The sequence below is a fragment of the Loxodonta africana genome, chromosome 12, assembly GCF_030014295.1.
Source record: "Loxodonta africana isolate mLoxAfr1 chromosome 12, mLoxAfr1.hap2, whole genome shotgun sequence".
NCBI lineage: Eukaryota > Metazoa > Chordata > Mammalia > Proboscidea > Elephantidae > Loxodonta > Loxodonta africana.
Window position 1 is genome coordinate 90,844,584 of NC_087353.1, and position 17,731 is coordinate 90,862,314.

Genomic DNA, 17,731 nt, shown 5'->3' on the forward strand with positions numbered 1-17,731 from the left:
AAAGTTGGACATAGTATCTCAGGCCTAGTTTTGATCCAGGACCATTGGCGGTGCCTTTCCCGCCCCAGGCAGGGAGGCAATCCCTGGGCCCTAAAGACCCAGGGGCTGGGTCCTGCCAGTCTAGGAAGAAAAGAGGCTCTGGCCATCTTGGTGGCTCAGCTACAGGCTCTGCTCTGGCAGTGGCTGCTGAGAGCCCGTGTCCACCCAAGGACCCAGGCGCCAGGAAAGCCCAGTGGCTTAAGGTGCGCCCAGGGCACGCAGCACCAGTGGGCTCGGAAGAGGCCTCCGCCTGAAGCGAGTCTATGGGGAGTCCCGATCCCCGCTCGGTGGACGCAGCCAGCTGGGAGCTCTGGGTCCAGCTCAGGAAGCACAACGAGGTGCCGGGAGCAGGGAGTGGAGGCCTGCAAGGGCCGCCCCGCCGGTCGGACCACCCAGCGCGCTGCTGCCTCCTGCTGCAGCCGGTGAGAGGGTCACTGAGAACCGCGCCTGGCTCCGCTCCCCCCGCGCCGCTGTCACCGATGGCTGGGGCCTCCCTGCGCCGGGATTGGATGCAGGAGAGCGGGGTGGGGCCGGCGGGGGACCCCAGAAGCCCCGGTTCCCGGCTCCAGCGCAGAGCAGCCCGCAGTGCAGACGCTGCGAGTCCACAGCTGGAGAAGATAGCTTTCTCAGGACCGGCGGGCGGCGCGGAGGAGGCGGCTGCAGCTGAGGAGGGGCCCGAGGTTCCAGGCCACGAAGATGTTTGACAGCTCACAGTACCCCTACAACTGTTTCAACTACGACGCCGACGACTTCCCGGCAGGCAGCTCCAACGAGGAAAAGCAGCTCTCGCGGCCAGCGTACAGGTGACTGCGGGGGTCGGTGGCGGGGGCTGCAGGCTGCGACCCTGCTCCACAGGGGGCCGAGTAGCAGGACCTGCCCAGGACAGAGGAAGGGGGAGGCGCTTTCTTCTCTCGGGTGAGGGGGAGTGGTAGGGGGGCTCAGCGGGGCGCATTACATGTTCGAGGGCAGCTGGGAGGGTTCTCCCGACCTCCCTGAGGGGACGCTCAAATGCGGGGGAAGACAGTTCTGGGGTCTGGGTAGAAGCTGGACAGAGTTCCAGGGGTCACCTCACGCCCTCCACCTCCAACACCCCCAACGGCATCCTGGGGGAGGGAAGGGCAGCAGGGTCGGCCTTGGAAGGGGACCGGGCTCCCCGGAAGGGCTGGCCTGTTGGAGACTCCAAACAGTTGGGGGCCGGGCCCCCCGTTCGCAGCTACATCGCGCTGATCGCCATGGCCATCCAGCAGAGCCCGGCGGGCCGCGTGACCCTGTCGGGCATCTACGACTTCATCATCCACAAGTTTCCCTACTACCGCGCCAACCAGCGCGCCTGGCAGAACTCCATCCGCCACAACCTGTCCCTCAACAGCTGCTTTGTCAAGGTGAGACCCCGTGTCGCCCGCCCCGCGTCGGGCCCACGCGGCCAAATCATCCCCGATGACAGCGTGTGGGGAGGGACTGTCGCCTCCGCGGCTGCTGGAAACTTCATCCTAAGAAACTAAGCCGCCCGCCCAGGCCCCGCACCCCAAGAGGCGGAAGAGCGTGGTGTCAGGGACTTCCCGGGTTTGGCACCCACCGGGTGCCCAGTGAACCCAGGTGCGCACGCAGGCGGAGGGGCGGGCGGCGGGGCGCTTTGGGGAACCCGCCCGCGCTGAGCTCCGCGCCGCGCGCCCCCAGGTGCCCCGGGCCGAGGGCCATGAGAAGGGCAAGGGCAACTACTGGACGTTCGCCGGCGGCTGCGAGTCGATGCTCGACCTCTTCGAGAACGGGAACTACCGGCGTCGGCGCAGGCGGCGTGGCCCCAAGCGCGGCTTGCTGGACGAGGGGGTCGGGGATACTGGCGCGGGCGGCGCAGGGGAATCCCGCGGTTCCCCCCAGCCCTCCGGTGCGCTCAGGTCCCCGGCCCCAGCCCTCCCTGCTGCGCCCCTGACCCCCACCAGCCCCACCAAGCTGGGGAAGGAAGACCACCGCGCCATCAAGTTCAGCATCGACTACATCCTGTCCTCCCCTGGGCCCAGGTCTCCCCATCCCAGGCAGGAGGGCAAACACCCTCAGCTGGAGTCTCAGCAAATGAACTTCCATTTTTGGACAATGTGAAGTGGGGCTTGAGGCCGGTTCTGGTTGGCCTGGAACCGGTCTTCCTACTGCTACCTCCCAGGAAGAGTAGTTTTGCCAACCTTGAACCAAGAAGCCAAGGTACTGCCAGATCCTACAAACTGCTTTCTCAGAGGGCTCTGGGCTGGAGGCAGAAGTGGATGAAAGATACTCATTGTGCTATTGTGGCTTTCTCCACTCAGAAAAAAAAAAAGTTCAGAGCAGGAAAAACCCAACTGGACTGGAGTTTTATTTAAGGGCCTGCTCTAGGTTGACCCAGTAATCCTGCTCCAACATCTGTGGGGTGTTCAGAACGGGGTCTGCTCAGAGTCAAGCCGGTGTTTCATCCCTTGATCCTTTGAAAATCTACACACAGCTAGTGAGGTTGGTGGACATCTTCTCTACTGTCAAAAAAATGAAAACAAAGTGAAGAACGGACTTCAGTGGATTGCTCCAATCTTAGTCCGGGTTTTTTTTTTTTTTTTTCTTTGATTGTGGTCTGTGTTATGGATGATGTGAACAGAAGTGACAAATATATCGTGTTGTTGCCAGAATATTTGGATGTTGGTTGAAGAGATTCCTTGCACTCTTTTTTTTTTTTTTTTTTTTTGTATATACAGGAGAAAAGGAAGAAAGATAGGGGAAGGGAAGGAAGGAGAGAGGGAGGGAGGGGCCAGATTTGGGAGCATCTGAGGGGCACCCTCCACTCTTCCTGATTGTTCTGAGCAGGTGTAACCCCCCATTCGCTCAAGTTCTGTTCAGCTGGTTTCCCTCGAAAGCAGCCCCTGATGGCAGGCGGCTGATAAAATTTCCGGTACGGTGTGAGGTGTACAGTTAGGGGTGTTCACCACTGCAAACGTCGAGGTGGAACTGTACCCTCCATTTGAAATGTAAATGATTTAATTACGGTGTAGAGATGGGCATTTTAAAAAACACAATTTTGCACAGTGAAACTATTTGACCAATCTTATCATTTTTCACCAGCCCATTTTTGCAGAGTTAATTGCTTTCTGTGACTTAATTTGAACATTAGTATGGATTACGCCTAATCTGAACCACTAGGTGATGACAATTGGCTAATTTTGTAAACGGCAAAAACACACCCAAGGAGCTGGCTGTCTCGATTGGAAATTACATTGTCGCGCTTTACCAGAGTCTTTTAAAAACAGGGGCTGGAAGGAGGAGCAGGTGGGGAGGCCGAGGAGGTAGACCCCAGCCATGCAAAGCTTCAGGTAGACCTGGCCTTGTCTCTGATTCGCAAGGGTTGGCATTTCCTTTGTTCACCTGCCCTGGAAAGAGAAACTCCATGTGTTCTTTAATTGTTTTTAAAAGAGGGAGGATCCTATCCCTTCCATATGTTGGAGAAGTTCTCCTGGTGGCCCACTTCGCTGCCTCTAGGGCCCTGGCTGCCTGGTCAAGTCCTGCAGACTGTGACCTTCGGGGCAGCCAGAGGGGAGGGTCCAGCCTCAAATACCGTTTTCTGAAAAAGACCTGTAATGCGCGGACAACACCTTTCCTTTGCAAAGGTCAGCTTTTGGCATTCCAGAACTTTCTGCTGGGGACACAGCCACCACGTGTACCTTCTATGACACCAGCCCTGAGAGATGGGTGGTGTTCATTTTGTGCCCACTTTACGTGTTGGGGGCCCAGTGCAGGCGGGCCCCACTCAGAGCCCAGGCGTGTGGCTCCAGCCGGCCCATAACCTCCCCCCTCCACTGTGACTCTTCCAGGCCATCAGAAGTGCCACATACATGTGTTTGCTATGTGTCTGTGTATCACGGCCCATGTGTCCATCCATGTGTCTGTCTGTTGTCCCATGTCTGCACTCCTGTGTTTATATCCCTGGTCATTCTTGCTAAAAATACTGTTTCAAGTGACACTAAGCCTGATTTAGAGGGTAAGACAGAGCAGATGGCGCTATGCACAAGCTATGGTCTATAGAGTTTGCAGAGATCTTTTTTCTGCTACCAACCAAGCAAATAAAATGTGCGTTTTATCTTTGGGGGCCCTGCTTTATTCTTGTATTTTGTTCTGGTCAGCAAAGCCTGACTCAGGACAGAAAGACCCTTTGCTCTAAATAGGACACCCTGTGGAGACTCAGCCTTAGAGGCCTTGCAACTTGGCCCCGCTGAGCACACACTCGTGGCCAAACCACGGGCTCAGGCTACTTGGTGAGGAGAGAGGGGCCATACCAGGCAAGATCTGTGTACGCTGAGGTGTAACACTTGTTTTGGAAAGGATATCAATCATATTTTTAAAAGCAAAGGGACATTTTCAATTTGCCCAGTGTGTGCAGCCCCTGAGACCCTGGGACGGCTCCCAGCTCTAAGAATGAGTGGCATTTAATACCAGTGACATAACAGGGTGCGGATTGGCTGTGACCTATTCAAATGTCGTTGCCATTACACAGGGAGCCCGACACAATTATAATTAAATACCTTATGCCTCTCTTGCAAATCCGCTGATTGATCATTGATATGTACATTACCTCCGCATTACCCCGGAGCAGATGTCTGCACACGTGGTTATGGATCACCAGGTTTCCATTAGCAGAGTGGGGAGGAGCCACTGTGCGCCAGTTGGGGAGATGTGGCCAGATCTCCATAGAGCGCAGCAAAGTTCCGGCTGGGCTGCCTTCGGATTTCCAAGCCACTGTGAGGTTTTAGGGTATTCTTTCCCACAGCAGCCAGGCCCAGGGGCTCCACCATTGCCTAGCCCTGCAACAGTGAGGGATGGCCCCAGGTATCTCGTGGAGGGGAGAGAAGGAGAATTGAGAAGAACGGCCAGGTCTGATAGTGCACACCTGGCCTCAGTAGCGCCTCCGCCCCCACCTCTGAGAAGGGGGGTTCAGCGCCTGCTCCTGTTAGTGCACACCTGGCCTCAGGTAGCACCTCCTCTCCCACCTCTGAGAGTCGTCCAGCTTCTGCTCCTATTAATGCATACCTGGCCTCAGGTAGCTTCCTCCCCCACCTCTGACAAGTGTGGTCCAGTGTTCGCTTGCACTCTTCCAAAGATGTTCCCTCAGTAGGCAGCTGACCACTGGGCGCTTCCCGTTAGTATTGAGCTGACCTCTGACTCCCAGATGCTTCCATCTTTTCCCACTACTCTCCACATCCCTTCCTTCCTCCACTGAGCAATTCTGGGGCTGTGTGTTCATCATTCAGCAGACATTTTGAGCCCTGGGCCAGGTACAGGGCATGCAGCTGTGAGCAAAACAGCCACAGATGGTGGTCCGGTGGTGAGCACAGAAAACACGGGAGCATCCACTTCATGCATGTGAAACTCCACATGCCAGGGAGCAGACTATGCGTGAAGACAGAACACCACTCTGGGGGCGTAGAAGGCAAGCTTAGGCAATACTGCTGGGTGGGGCTCCCTCAGAGGCCTCCTTCAAGCTGGGGCCTTAAGGATGATCAGGAGCAGCGAGTCTACAAGCAAAGAACATTGCAAGCAATGGGGATGGCCTGAGCCAAGTGCCTGTGGTGGGAAACAGTTGGGGGTGCTTGCAGAAGAGACCAGGAGGTGTGTGCGTAAGAAGATTCCAACAACTCTCTCTCTCACCAGCCTCTGAGCCCAGGCCAAACCTGCTGTTTCTTTAGCCTTTGGGATGTACTCCCCAAATTTCTGTTCATTTGTCCCTTTTAACCTGTGGAGCTCCTGGAGAAGGAGTCAAAGCAGGGCTAGCAGGACAATCACCTCCCATGTTCTGGGCACTTGGCCTTGGTTGATATGACCTCTGTGCCAGCTGGCTTGCTGGAGCAAACATGCTACTCCTGCTCTTGCCCCCAGATTCAGGGATAGACATTGGGTGCTGGCCTGGGTAGGTGATATGGGTAAGAAGGGGTCTTCAGGAGGTCTACCAGGCCTCCTCAGGACTGTCCACACTTTGAGTTGGCTCAGCCACGATGAGCAGTGTCTCTCAGAGGTGGGCCACCAGAAGCTGAGAGAGACAAGGAAGGATCCTCTCCTAGAAACTTCGAAGAGAGCCCCGCCCTGCAGACAGAACTATGAGAGAATAGATTTCTGTTCTTGTAAGCACCCCAGTGAGTGGTCCTTTGCTCAGCCACCCCAGGACACACAGATACCCACCTTGTCAGCTGTGGGCAGCCTCAGCTGGGCCCATGTGCTCAGGGGCTGGGACTGGCTCCCGTCCCCTCACCCTAGCCCTGCCTCTCACTTTGCCCCAGGACCCTGCAAGGAGGAAGTGGACTGGTTCCTGGGGCAGAAGAACTGAGCAGGGCGGCAGTGAAAACCAGCTCCAGCTGTCCAGGCCCTGGGCAGCTCCTCTGGGCACCTCCCTCTGGGAGTCTGTCCTGGGAGTCTCAAAGTCTGTCCTTGGGCACTGCTGGTTTTCTCAAAGCCACCTCGGCACCGGCAGGCAGGCTGGGAGGACAAGGAACGCCTCCAGGTGGCCCTAGGGTGGTGAAGGGCAGGGGCACCTGGGCCTGGGTTTGCCTTCCCTATTTCTATCTATTTCACTTCTGGGTTCTTCTCTAGGAGCCCACACTGGGGCTCCCCCTGCCAACCACACTCACAGGGGTCTTTCGTCTTGGGGGACCCTTGGGGGTTGCACTGGGGCCAGAGGCCTCAGTCATGCCTACCCCCCAGGACTGTGGATCTAGGGAAGGGTTTGGCTGGGCACCCCCTGAAATTCCTTCAGCTCCAACCTCCCCTCCAGGGCCAGGACCCAACAAGAGGGGTTTATCTGGACATGGAGGACCCTCGAATTTCGCTGTGTAAACATTCTAAATTAGGAATCAGAGATACCTGCTTCTCAACCAGACGGACGAACAGAAAATAAGCATTGGGGGCCCACCTGGGGGTAGGGGCCAGAGCAGCCGGCATGGCACAGCCAGATCCAACCCCCGTTATACACAACGAGCTCCCTCCCCTAAATACACAGCTGGCTCCCTCCCAAATACACAATCTGCTCCCCCCAAATATATAGCTGGGTCCCCTGCAAACACACAGCCAGTTTCCCCCCAAATACACAGTCAGCTTCACACCCCATCCCCAAATACACAGCCAGCTCCCCTCAAAAACAGTGGCTCCCTCCCCCAAATATACAGCCAGGTCCCCCCAAATACACAGCTGGCTCCACACCCCAACCCTCAAATACACAGCCATTTCCACTCCCTCCACTCCCCAAATTCACAGCCAGTTCCCACTCCCTCTCCCCCGAAAATCATAGATGGCTCCACACGCTGAAAACACAGAGCCAACTCCTGGCCCTCACCTACCAAATACACCTCCCAACTCCTCACCCCAAAATGAACTTGGGTTCCTCCTGGGGAGATGGGACCCAGAGGCAAACTGAGAGGAAGCAAACCTTGACTCAGGCACCCCACTGGGGTTGGCCTGCACAGGAGGTACCAGGTCACCTTTGCCCCTCTGCCACTCCCACCTGGCCCCACGTGACTCCACCTGGTCCCACATGTCTGCCCCTGGCTGAACCTGGCCCCTCTGTCTACTCCTCCCTGTCTCCCTGTCTGAGACCTGGAGGCCCCTCCCGTTGATGGCCTTCACCTTCACCACCTTGCAGGGTGTTTCAACCAAAGCGTCCGCTGCCCCTGCTGCCTCCTTGCCCACCAAGCTCTGAGAGACTCCCTCTCTAGGCTCCATGGCAGACACCTGAGCTTTCTACTCGTTTCCAGACCAGGTGGCTAACCCAGCCCAGTTGGAAATTCCACCTTGTTTTGTGCAGACTTTGGGGTGTCTCCCAGCCTGTGGGTGCACGGGGAGGATCTAGGGGGGAAGGAAGGAGCAGGACACACCCATGAGAGCCAAGAGGGCCCAGAGACCTGTGGGAAGGGGCTGAGGGTTTGCCCCCGCCAGAGAAGGAGGACCTCCCAGATACTCCCCAAGAATTTCATCTTGGGAGGGCCTGGCAATGAGGAGGCCACCTGCCACAGGTAGAGCCAGAGCAGCCGGGGCCAGTGTCCCCTTCCCCACCACAGCCCCCGCCTCCCTCTCCTCTCTCAGCTGTAAGCCTGGGGGCTGCTGGGTGGAAAGGGGATCCTAGGTGGGGAATGATGCTTCTCATAGGGACCTAAGTAATGGCAGGTGTCCAAATGCAGCTCCTGTGGGGTGATACTGGGGAGACTAGAGGTTTTGGGGTGACATTGGGGGCACCTGAGATTTCAGGAAGATATTGGGGAAACCAGAGTCTCATCTGACAAAACACAGCTGAAGATAGTACCTGGGGCAAAAAGGCTTCTAGGATTTATTGATGAGTATTTACTGCTGAGGGCGTTGGTCTGCCCGCAATAAGAGAGTTACAGAGAAAATGTGGCCAAGGTAGGCTTGATGGTGACTGGGGGGCACCCCAGGACACCCGCATAGTCATAGGGCCTCCTGCACGGACCCTGATGGAAACGACTTCTGGTGGTCACTGGGCAGAGGTGCCGGAGCTGATGGCAGGTAGCATTCTCTGACCTGGAGGTCAAAGTACATGCCACGCTTAGCATCTTCTCTGTCCAGGAGATAGGGCCACAAGCTGACCCTCCAGCGTGCATCTGGGATAGCAAGAATATTTTCATCCTGGGGTCCTGAGTTGGGGAGAGTGAGAGGCAGACATGGCCCCCAGCTTTGTATGCACTGTTGTAAAGTGGGTGCCTTTGAGTTGTTGGTAAATGCCCCCCACCCGCCCGCCAGGCCCCAGGCTCCCTAGGTGAGCTCCCAGGTACCCTGAAGTAATGACTTCAGGGGACCTCGGGCAGAAAGCGGGTGAATTCTCTATCACCTGTAATTTGATTCTGCTATTCAGCCAAATTAGCAATCCAGAAAGATTTGCAAAATTACATGTTTTCACCCCATTAAAAATGCCAAGTGCCTCTTATGTAAATGCCCCTCCTGATGCACTTTGCTTTTCCCCGAGAAACTGGCTCCTGGGGACCAGGACAAGCTGTCGCCGGTTACAAATTAACAGTCCTCGGTGCTTTTGTACAATTACATTTCCACCAGCTTTAGGCGACTTCAGGCCGAGATTCCAAGTAAAATGGGAACTCACTCAACTGAGACCCGCAGTATTAGATTTATAACAAAGAGGTGACTCTGAGATGCCATTTGCAGAAAGGGAAGGAAATGCGGTGGGAACATTTGAACTTCATTCAACTTCTTTCCTTGCTGTGCACTAAATGCAGACTCGACCAGGGGTCAGCCACGCACACACGGTCTCCCTACTCTTCCCGAAACCTTGCCTGGGAGGTGAGAACTCACCCCCGTCCTGGGAGCTGAGCACGTGTTATCTGTTATCTGTTTATGGCGACTGTTTTTAATACACTCCCAGCCCTCCATGCTAACACCATGTCACCCTTTATGGCCAGGGACCTGTCCCTTCCACTCCCTGAATCTGTTCAGCTCCTCACTTGAATGCTGAGAGTTCCAAAAGTCAGGTCAGTTTCCCAGAGACACTACCGTTGTCAAGGATTGAGTTATGTCCTCCCCAAAATGTGTGTATCAACTTGGTTAGGCCATGATTCCCAGTATTGTATGCTTGTCCTCCATTTTGTGATTGTAATTTTCTGTTGCGAGGATTAGGGTGGGATTGTAAAACCACCCATACCCAGGTCACCTCCCTGATCCAAGGTAAAGGAAGTCTCCCTGGGGTGTGGCCTGCACCACCTTTTATCTCTCAAGAGATGAAAGGAAAGGGAAGCAAGCAGAGAGTTGGGGACCTCATACCACCAAGAAAGCAGCACCAGGAGCAGAGCGCATCCTTTAGACCCGGGGTCCCTGTGTGAAGAAGCTCGTTGACCAGAGGAATACTGATGAGAAGGCCGACAGAGAGGAAAAGCCTTCCCCTGGAGCCGACTCCCTGAATTTGGACTTGTAACCTACTAGACTGTGAGAAAATAAATTTCTCTTTGTTAAAGCCATCCATTTGTGGTATTTCTGTTATAGCAGCACTAGATGACCGAGACAACCGTGTTCTTTGTTCCTGAGTTTGGGCTAAGACGAACAGGGAGTTCGAACCAGCTCTCTCTTCAAACTGCTACCAAGTCAATGTGGTTCTGGACAGTGAGGCAGGGTTAGCTGTGTGCATCCATGTGGACTCAGGGCAGCCACTGAGCGTGTCTGTCCACGCCCTACCTGTCTGGGGCCCAGCACCAACTGACTTAACGGAGGAATGAGTGCCTGCCCAGGCCCTGTCTGTCCCCCGTCTCACAAACAGTGGCTTCTGGCAGCCCCAGGACACTAGGAACAGGAGCAAAGAAAGCTGTTTGTTTAAGCTATTGATGTCCAGGATCCCCATTTTGGTTCCCTCAGAGCCTCAGAAGAAATCAATATGGCTGACACCCCGAATTCAGACTCCCGGCCTCCAGGGCTGTGTGACAACGAATTTCCCTTCTTATAAGCCCCTCGCTTTTTTTCACACACGTGCACTTACATACACTCACACATATACATTCATACACACACGTGTGCACACACACTCTGACACATGTATGCACACTCACACCTGTGCGTCACTCACATGTGCACACTCACATATACTCACTTATACATGCACACACTCACATGTACATGCTCACACGCTCACACATGCACATGCCCACATGTGTGCACACTCATACCTGTCCACACACACATGCACACTCCCATGTACACACACTCACACCTGTGCAGACACATACATGTTCACATACCCACATATATACACTCACACCTGTGCACACACTCAAACATGTACATGCCCACTTGCACACACACTCACGCGTGCACACTCACACGCATACACACACACAGGACACATGGCACACGACATGAACGCACATTACTAAGTGAGAACGTCCCCTGGTCCACATACGGGCACAGACGGGAGACGGTGTCTTGCTGAGCACACAAAGGCTCCACAGCTCTGCTGGCCGGTCTGATCTGCAGTTGTCGGGAGCCACGTCTATGCGCATGAGGCTCCCCCTTTCTGTGTCGCCTTTTGCATCTCCTCAGCCTCATGAAAGTCTGTTTGGTTTCCAAGCCATGGTGCAGAACGTCCTTCTGGGCTGAGCCCTCCCAGTAGTCCAGGGAGAACACAGCTGCTTGGGCGAATGCTCCAGAAATGGAGGTAAAAAAGCAACTCACTGAGAGCCCTCATCTTTTCCTCGGGTGACAGGGGAGGAAATTGAGGCTCAAAGCAACACGGACACTGGCTGGAGGGGGCAGTCAGGGTTTTCACAAGTCCCTCTGGCCCACAGCCCACCCCGAGGGAAATGGATGGCCACAGACGGACGTGAGTTCGCCCACACACGCCACCACCAGCCCTGTCTCACAGAGACCCCGCGCTTCCAGCCTGGAGCAGACCCTACACACAAAGGGGCCAGAGTGTGCTGCCTGGACATGTGTTTGACCCTGAAAAGCCTTGGGCACTGGAGCAGGCACGTCTGTGAGTCTGGCCGCCCCAGACTGGGAGACAAAGGATGCCACATGTGGCTGCAGCTTCTGGAAAAGCTGGGAATGATTTCTTCCACTGTTTCTGTTTAGAGTGACTGGCTTGGCCAGATGTGGGCCAGAAACCTCTGGCTCAGCATCTGCTGTCTGCATGGAAGAGGCAGATGGGGCAGCTGGAGGGACCTTAAGCCCAGTGGTTGGCAAAGAAAGGGGCAGCTCTGCGCCAGAGGGGGTGGTCTGGGCTGGGCTGGGCGGGGTGGAGTGGGCCAGGCTGAGGAGCCCCTGGCCCTGGAGGACATCAGCCGCCCGGTGGTGAGCTGGGTGGCCTGGAGACCCATTATCTACCCCTGTTCTCCCATGGGGGCCCACCACCCCCTCCAGGAACCAAGGGCCTATTCGGCTTCCAGAGTCACCAGCCCTCCCAGGCTCTGCCCGCAGTGGCTGAAGAACTTTCAAAGGACTTTCAGCCAGCTTACGAGCTCTGTAGACCAGGTTGGGCTGGTAGGTTGGATTGCCACCTCACAGATGAGGACATGAGACAGGGAAGGGGGGGGGGCTACGACTGAAGTGGCAGACCGAGGGAGCAGCATCTGGGAAATGTCCCTTGGGCACAGGGCAGCTGAGCGAGTGCTCCTGGGCCTAGGAAGTTCTTCATGGGTCATCCTGGGGCAGGAGCCAAACTTCCTGCACTCAACCAGTTATGACTTGTCTCTGCCCATCTCCTTTGTCGCTTTTCCTTGTCTCTGAGCTCCCCTTTCCACACCCAGGGCATTTTCTGTCACCTGGCCACAGGGGCCTCTTCCCAGAGCGAGGATGGCAGAGAGGGTCCAGGCTGGAGCTGGCACTGGAGGCTGCCCCTCCTATCACGAGCCATCTGGAGCCGCCTCTCCGAGACTGTCTATTTCACCCAAGCGTTATAGAGAGAAATCCATTGGCTTTGCCTGACTAGCCCCTGTTTTCCTTTGGGGAGCAGCCCCTCCCCACCTCAGGCTACCTGGTTTGGGGGGCTTACTCTACCCTTTGTCCTTGAGCCGGCACATGGCCCGGACCTCACCAATTGGATTGTCCCCTTCTCCTTGGCCATGGAGATTGGTTCGAGGACGGCCACATAACCCAAATGCATCCAAATAATACCCACCCTGGGAGCTTCTCCTAGAACTGTGGGGAAGGGGCACTTTCTGTTTGGTGACATGTGAGCCTGGGACCATGGGTGGTCCTCTTACCACCATCCAGGGAAAGCCTGCCAGGGAACAACACAGAAGAAAGCAGAGCCAAGAGGCAAGGAGAGAGAGATTCTCAATGTCATGATTGGAGCACCCAGATCCAACCATGCCTAAAGCCACCTTTTCTAGTTATCTGTGCCACAGATACTTCTTTGGGCTCAAGGCAGTGTGACTTGAGATTCTGACACTGCTAACTAAGGCGTCCAGATTTACACAAAAGTGTTTCGATATTTGTTTAATAACAGGAGATAAATAATTTAGTCCAAGAAGTATATCCCTAATGGTGGAATCTGAGTGATGAGACAGACACGCTGTGTCTGCTTGAGGGCCTTAGGGTCAAAGCACTGGAACCAGTCCCGTGTGGAAGTGGGGCCTGCATGCCACCTGGGAAATTGAGAGGATTGCAGATTCTCCCACAGGTTCTGAATCAATACAGCCAAGGCCCTGGATTCTGAGTTTTAGCCAGCTCTGACACACAGTAGAGTTTGGGAGCCATGGTCCTGGCCCCTCTGTTGTTGGGGTGGTTGTGGGGGGCACAGCCTCCAGGTAACTGAGATGTAGGTGCTGACCGCTACTGTGTGAAGGGGTTTGGTCAACCGCTCACAGCTCCCTCCAGCCCCTCAGGAGGAGGGGGCAGAGACAACCCTGCCTCCCCTTCAAGGCAGGGAGATGGTGGGCCCACCAGACATGACCCTGACCAAGACCAAGACCTTCTGGGCCACACTGACCAGCTAGTTGGGTGTGTGGGGCGCAGCCAGGAGATGAGGAGCACTAGTAGGATGACACCGACCATATGCATGTGTCCCCAGTGTGCCCTTCACCTCCTTGTGAGCTTCTGGACTGTTTGGAACAAGCTCAGAGAGGGTGACCTGGTCTAGAACAACCACGGGCCAGACACTGCTGGGCCTCCTGTGCAAACACCTGCTGTCCTTGGCAATAGTGACACTCTGGCTGCAGCGCATATGTGTGTCATGTTGCGTGGAGTGTAGGTACCTATGTACACGTCTGGGTCTCTGGATGGGCATGTGCATGTGCGGAGCGTGGATTCGTATGCACGCGTACTTGTGTGTGCCTGTGCATGTGTGTAGCATAGGCTTCTACGCATGCACATGTGCGTGTACGCAGCATGAGTTTCTGTGTGTGTACGCATGTGTGTGTGGCAAATGGGTTCCTATATGTGCATATGTGTGTGCATGCGTGTGCATGTAGAGTATGGTTTTCTACACGTGCATACATGTGTGTGCAGAGTATGGGTTTCTGCGTGTGCATACATGTGGGTGTCTGTAGGCATGTGTGGGTTTCTATGCACACGCACATGTGGCCATGACCATGTGTGCTCCCCTCTGTGTGGCCATGGTAGGTGGCATGCACAAGTGTGGGGGTCTCTGTAGCATTTCCGTACCCCCACTCGTGTCCAGCTGCACAATCGCACAGGCCTCTGTAACATGGCTGCCCTCCAAATGCAGCTCACACACACCACACTTGGTGGCAAATGGTTGGCATTTTTCCAATCCTTTTAGTGCCAAGGACTGAGTGTGAGAAACAACGGCACTTATGAAAAAATATCCTCTCCATGGTGTGTGAGGAAGGTGCGGTCAGGATGGTGTCTCTGTGTGAGTTCTTGTCCCCTAGATGCCCCCCAAGGACTGGGGACGGCTGAAGGAAGAGCCATCAGAGGAGTTGGCCCCTCAGAGCACTCCCACCACAGCGACGGAGCAATCAGCACCACTGTGCTGATGGAAAGGTTAATACATAAATCAAAGGGAAATGTCAAGTGCCTCTAACGTTGATTGAGGTATAATTGGGTGTGGGCACCGCACTGGTCACTAGCGCTCAGGGAGCCAGTCAGGCTGCAGAGGAGTTATGTTGCTGGGCTTGTTTATTGTCTAAAATCACATCAAGATTGACCGCCCTCCTCTGCACAGAGGCCTCCCTGCGCCCTCCAAGGATGTGAATATTCATGGTGGTGGGCTCCCATCCAGGGCGGCCGTAGGGACAGGTTGTCTGGGCCCATAAGAGCTCGCTAAGCACCTCGAGGCATTAGACCTCAAAGGGGATATCTGGGAGCAAGGGTGGATCTTCAGAGAGAGGGGGCTAAAGCTGGAGCCGGCTTTCAGGACAGAAAGTCCAGCTCTACACAGACCAGCCCCAGGAGCGGAAGGACTGCCCAGGCCATTCCTTGGCCAACACCTCCCCTTGCAGCCTGGGTTCCCCATGCCCTGTGCCTCCCCAGGTCTCTGTCCCTCCATCCAGGACCTCTGCCCTTTCTGGTTGCCTGAGTTCCCAGCCTCAGACAGGGACCTCCAAACAATGCTAGGACCCTCCCCAGAGCCACCCGTGTTCATTCTGTCGTCCTATGCCAGAATCTGAACCCAGGGCCTCAGGCATCAGGATTTAGGGGCTCAGACCTCACGTTCACAAAGGGCTGTGGATACAGAACTTTTATCTCTCAGTGAGATAGTGCCTAGTGGTGTGTGTACGTGACTAAACATTAAAAATACTCTTAAGGCTGGGGGCGCTCAGCCAGTGGGGCGGGGATGGGGGCATTGCTGTGTCCCTTCTCCCAGCTGCTGGCCTTAGCCCAGCTCCGGAGCAGCCTTTCAGCTCGGCCAAAGTTCTGTGTTCGAGAGCCATCGAATAACAAGCTTGACTGGCTGAAAATTGGACTGACCTTGGGCACCACAGCCTTCCTTTGGGTCTATCTCATCAAACAACACAACGAAGATGTTCTAGACTACAAAAGAAGAAATGGGTTGGAATAAACTATTGAAATACCAACACAGTATGCTCCGTATAGTGATTACAGCAGTTCTTTGGATTCACCCATCTTTTGATTGTCAATGAGAAAATAAAGCTATATGTGAACATATACTGTCAACATTGGTATGTTGCATCATTAAGTGAAAAAAGTACTTCTATATTCTCAGATAATGCCTATTGTGATAACTAGCAGAAAACGTTAATTCTAAGGTACAATATTGGAAATATTTCAATACGGAAGGTGCGCTGCATGTTAAATGCGCAAGTTGAAAAATTTAATCAATAAACAGAAAGTACAATGTAAAAAAAAAAACTCCTAAGTGGTACAACGTTTCTGTTAAGGGTGATGCAAAAATTTGGAAAAGGACTGTGGTGATGTTCGCACAACGTGGTGAATGTAATTGTTGTCACTGAATTGGACCGGAAAAAATGGCTGGAATGGCAAATGTACTGTTATACATATTTACAAGCCAGTTTATTCCGGGCTGTTGGAAGTCAAGACGGTAGCTGGACTTGGGGCGTCATGCTGAAGAAGGGTGTGAGGGGGGACTTCCAGGACACTGGTCCTGTTCTCTTTCATGATCTAAGTTCTGATTATGCAGGTGATTTCAAGTTTGTGAAAATTCGTCCACTTAGAAGTGTGCACTTTTAAGAATGTGCATTACCATACTTCATTTTAAAAGTTTAAAAACAGCAAAGGTCTGTGCCTGGAACACTTGGCAGCTAGGACCCTTGGTGACGCACAGGTTAAGCTCTTGGCTGCTAACTGAAAGGTTTGCAGTTCAAACCCACTCAACAGCTCCTTGGGAGAAAAGATCTGGCCATCTGTTCCTGTAAAGATTACAGCCTAGGAAACCCTAATGGCACAGTTCTACTCTGTCACATAGGGTCGCTATGAGTCGGAATCGACGGCACCAAACAACTATCAGGATAGTTGCCAAGAGGGACTGAAAAGCTAAAGGAAGAAGAGCTGAATGAGGCTGGAGAAGAGGCATAGGCTTTGCTTCAGAGGGTGTCAAGGCCTAAAGCCAGCCTTGGCAGAACCGAAGGGGAAAATGAGATGCTGAGGCCACGCTGCCCAGTTGTTCCTGCAAGTCAATTCCGACTTATGGCAACCTTACGAGTGTCAGAGTAGGACTGTGATTCACAGGGTTTTCAAAGACGGCTTTTTCAGAAGCAGATTAGCAGGGTTTTCTTCCGAGGCACCCAGAGTCTATAAGGCCATGCTAGACCAACCTAAAAGAAGAAAGGAAAAGTATCAGGAACCAATGGCTCTCAAAGAAGCTGCTAGAAAAAGGAGCACATTCAGGTTGTAACTGAAATCTAACCAAGGAGCAGGAAAGCTCTCAGAGGCGTACCACTGAACTAGAGAGAGAGATTTCTCTGAACTTGGGGGATCTTTGACTCCGTTCTGGCTAAAAGAAACTGAGCAGATGTTGTGTGTACAACTACCAAGTCCTGTTCTAAAGTGGAAGGCACATGCCTTCCCCTGCCCCCTTCTCGCCTTTATGCTGACCTCACTGAAGAAACCGGAGCATCTGTCTTGGATCATGAGATGGGAACCATTTGTTGGGGATGGCAGACCAACCAGACAGAAGGAGTATGGTGATTTGAAAGCTGCGTGTTAGCCCTGGAGCGTCTTCCTGGCCTTTTATGTGTGATAAAAATAAACGTCTATCTAGTTTAAGCCACTGTAACTCTGGATGTCTCTGGCATATATCCTATCTAATGCAGTCCCCAAGGAGAAATTCTGCTACCAGGGTACAGAACAGCGGTCCGTGGAGTTGAAAGTTTAGGCATCCAGATGGCTACGCTACCGGATGAAAATGCAGACAGCAGAAAAGATATTGACTGTGGGCCCTGTTGATGAAGGGAAGTATAGTTGCCAACCAGCTGAGCTCCGAGGAACACAGATGAAGCCAAAGTTCCCCCCGGGCCTTCTCGATACTGCCGTGTTCAAAGGTAAAAGTGTAAACCCATGCTATAAGATCACCAAGAATTCAGACTCCCCAGGAATTAAGTTTGGGTCATGCTGCCAAGAAAAGAGCCAAAACCACTGAGGATAAAGGAAATATAACATGGATACTATGGATTATATCTCATGACCAAAAAAAAAAGGGGGACTATCATGCTTGTCATAGGCTGGGTTCTCTAAAGAAGCAAAACCAGTGAAGAGTCTATATAGATAGATAGATAGGGAGAAAGAGAGAAATATTTATATACATATG

The 17,731-nt window shown here is 53.8% G+C and overlaps 2 protein-coding genes across 2 annotated transcripts; both read left to right on the forward strand.

Annotated features, from left to right (window-relative positions):
• Positions 1 to 735: 735 nt before the first annotated feature.
• FOXL3 (forkhead box L3) lies at positions 736 to 2,136 on the forward strand. Its single transcript, XM_064294923.1, has 3 exons — positions 736 to 842; positions 1,253 to 1,421; positions 1,717 to 2,136. The coding sequence occupies exons 1-3, from the start codon at positions 736 to 738 to the stop codon at positions 2,134 to 2,136; spliced, it is 696 nt and encodes a 231-aa protein (XP_064150993.1).
• Positions 2,137 to 15,280: 13,144 nt separating this feature from the next.
• LOC135232896 (NADH dehydrogenase [ubiquinone] 1 subunit C1, mitochondrial-like) lies at positions 15,281 to 15,505 on the forward strand. The gene has a single exon (XM_064294816.1). The coding sequence runs from the start codon at positions 15,281 to 15,283 to the stop codon at positions 15,503 to 15,505; it is 225 nt and encodes a 74-aa protein (XP_064150886.1).
• Positions 15,506 to 17,731: the final 2,226 nt, after the last annotated feature.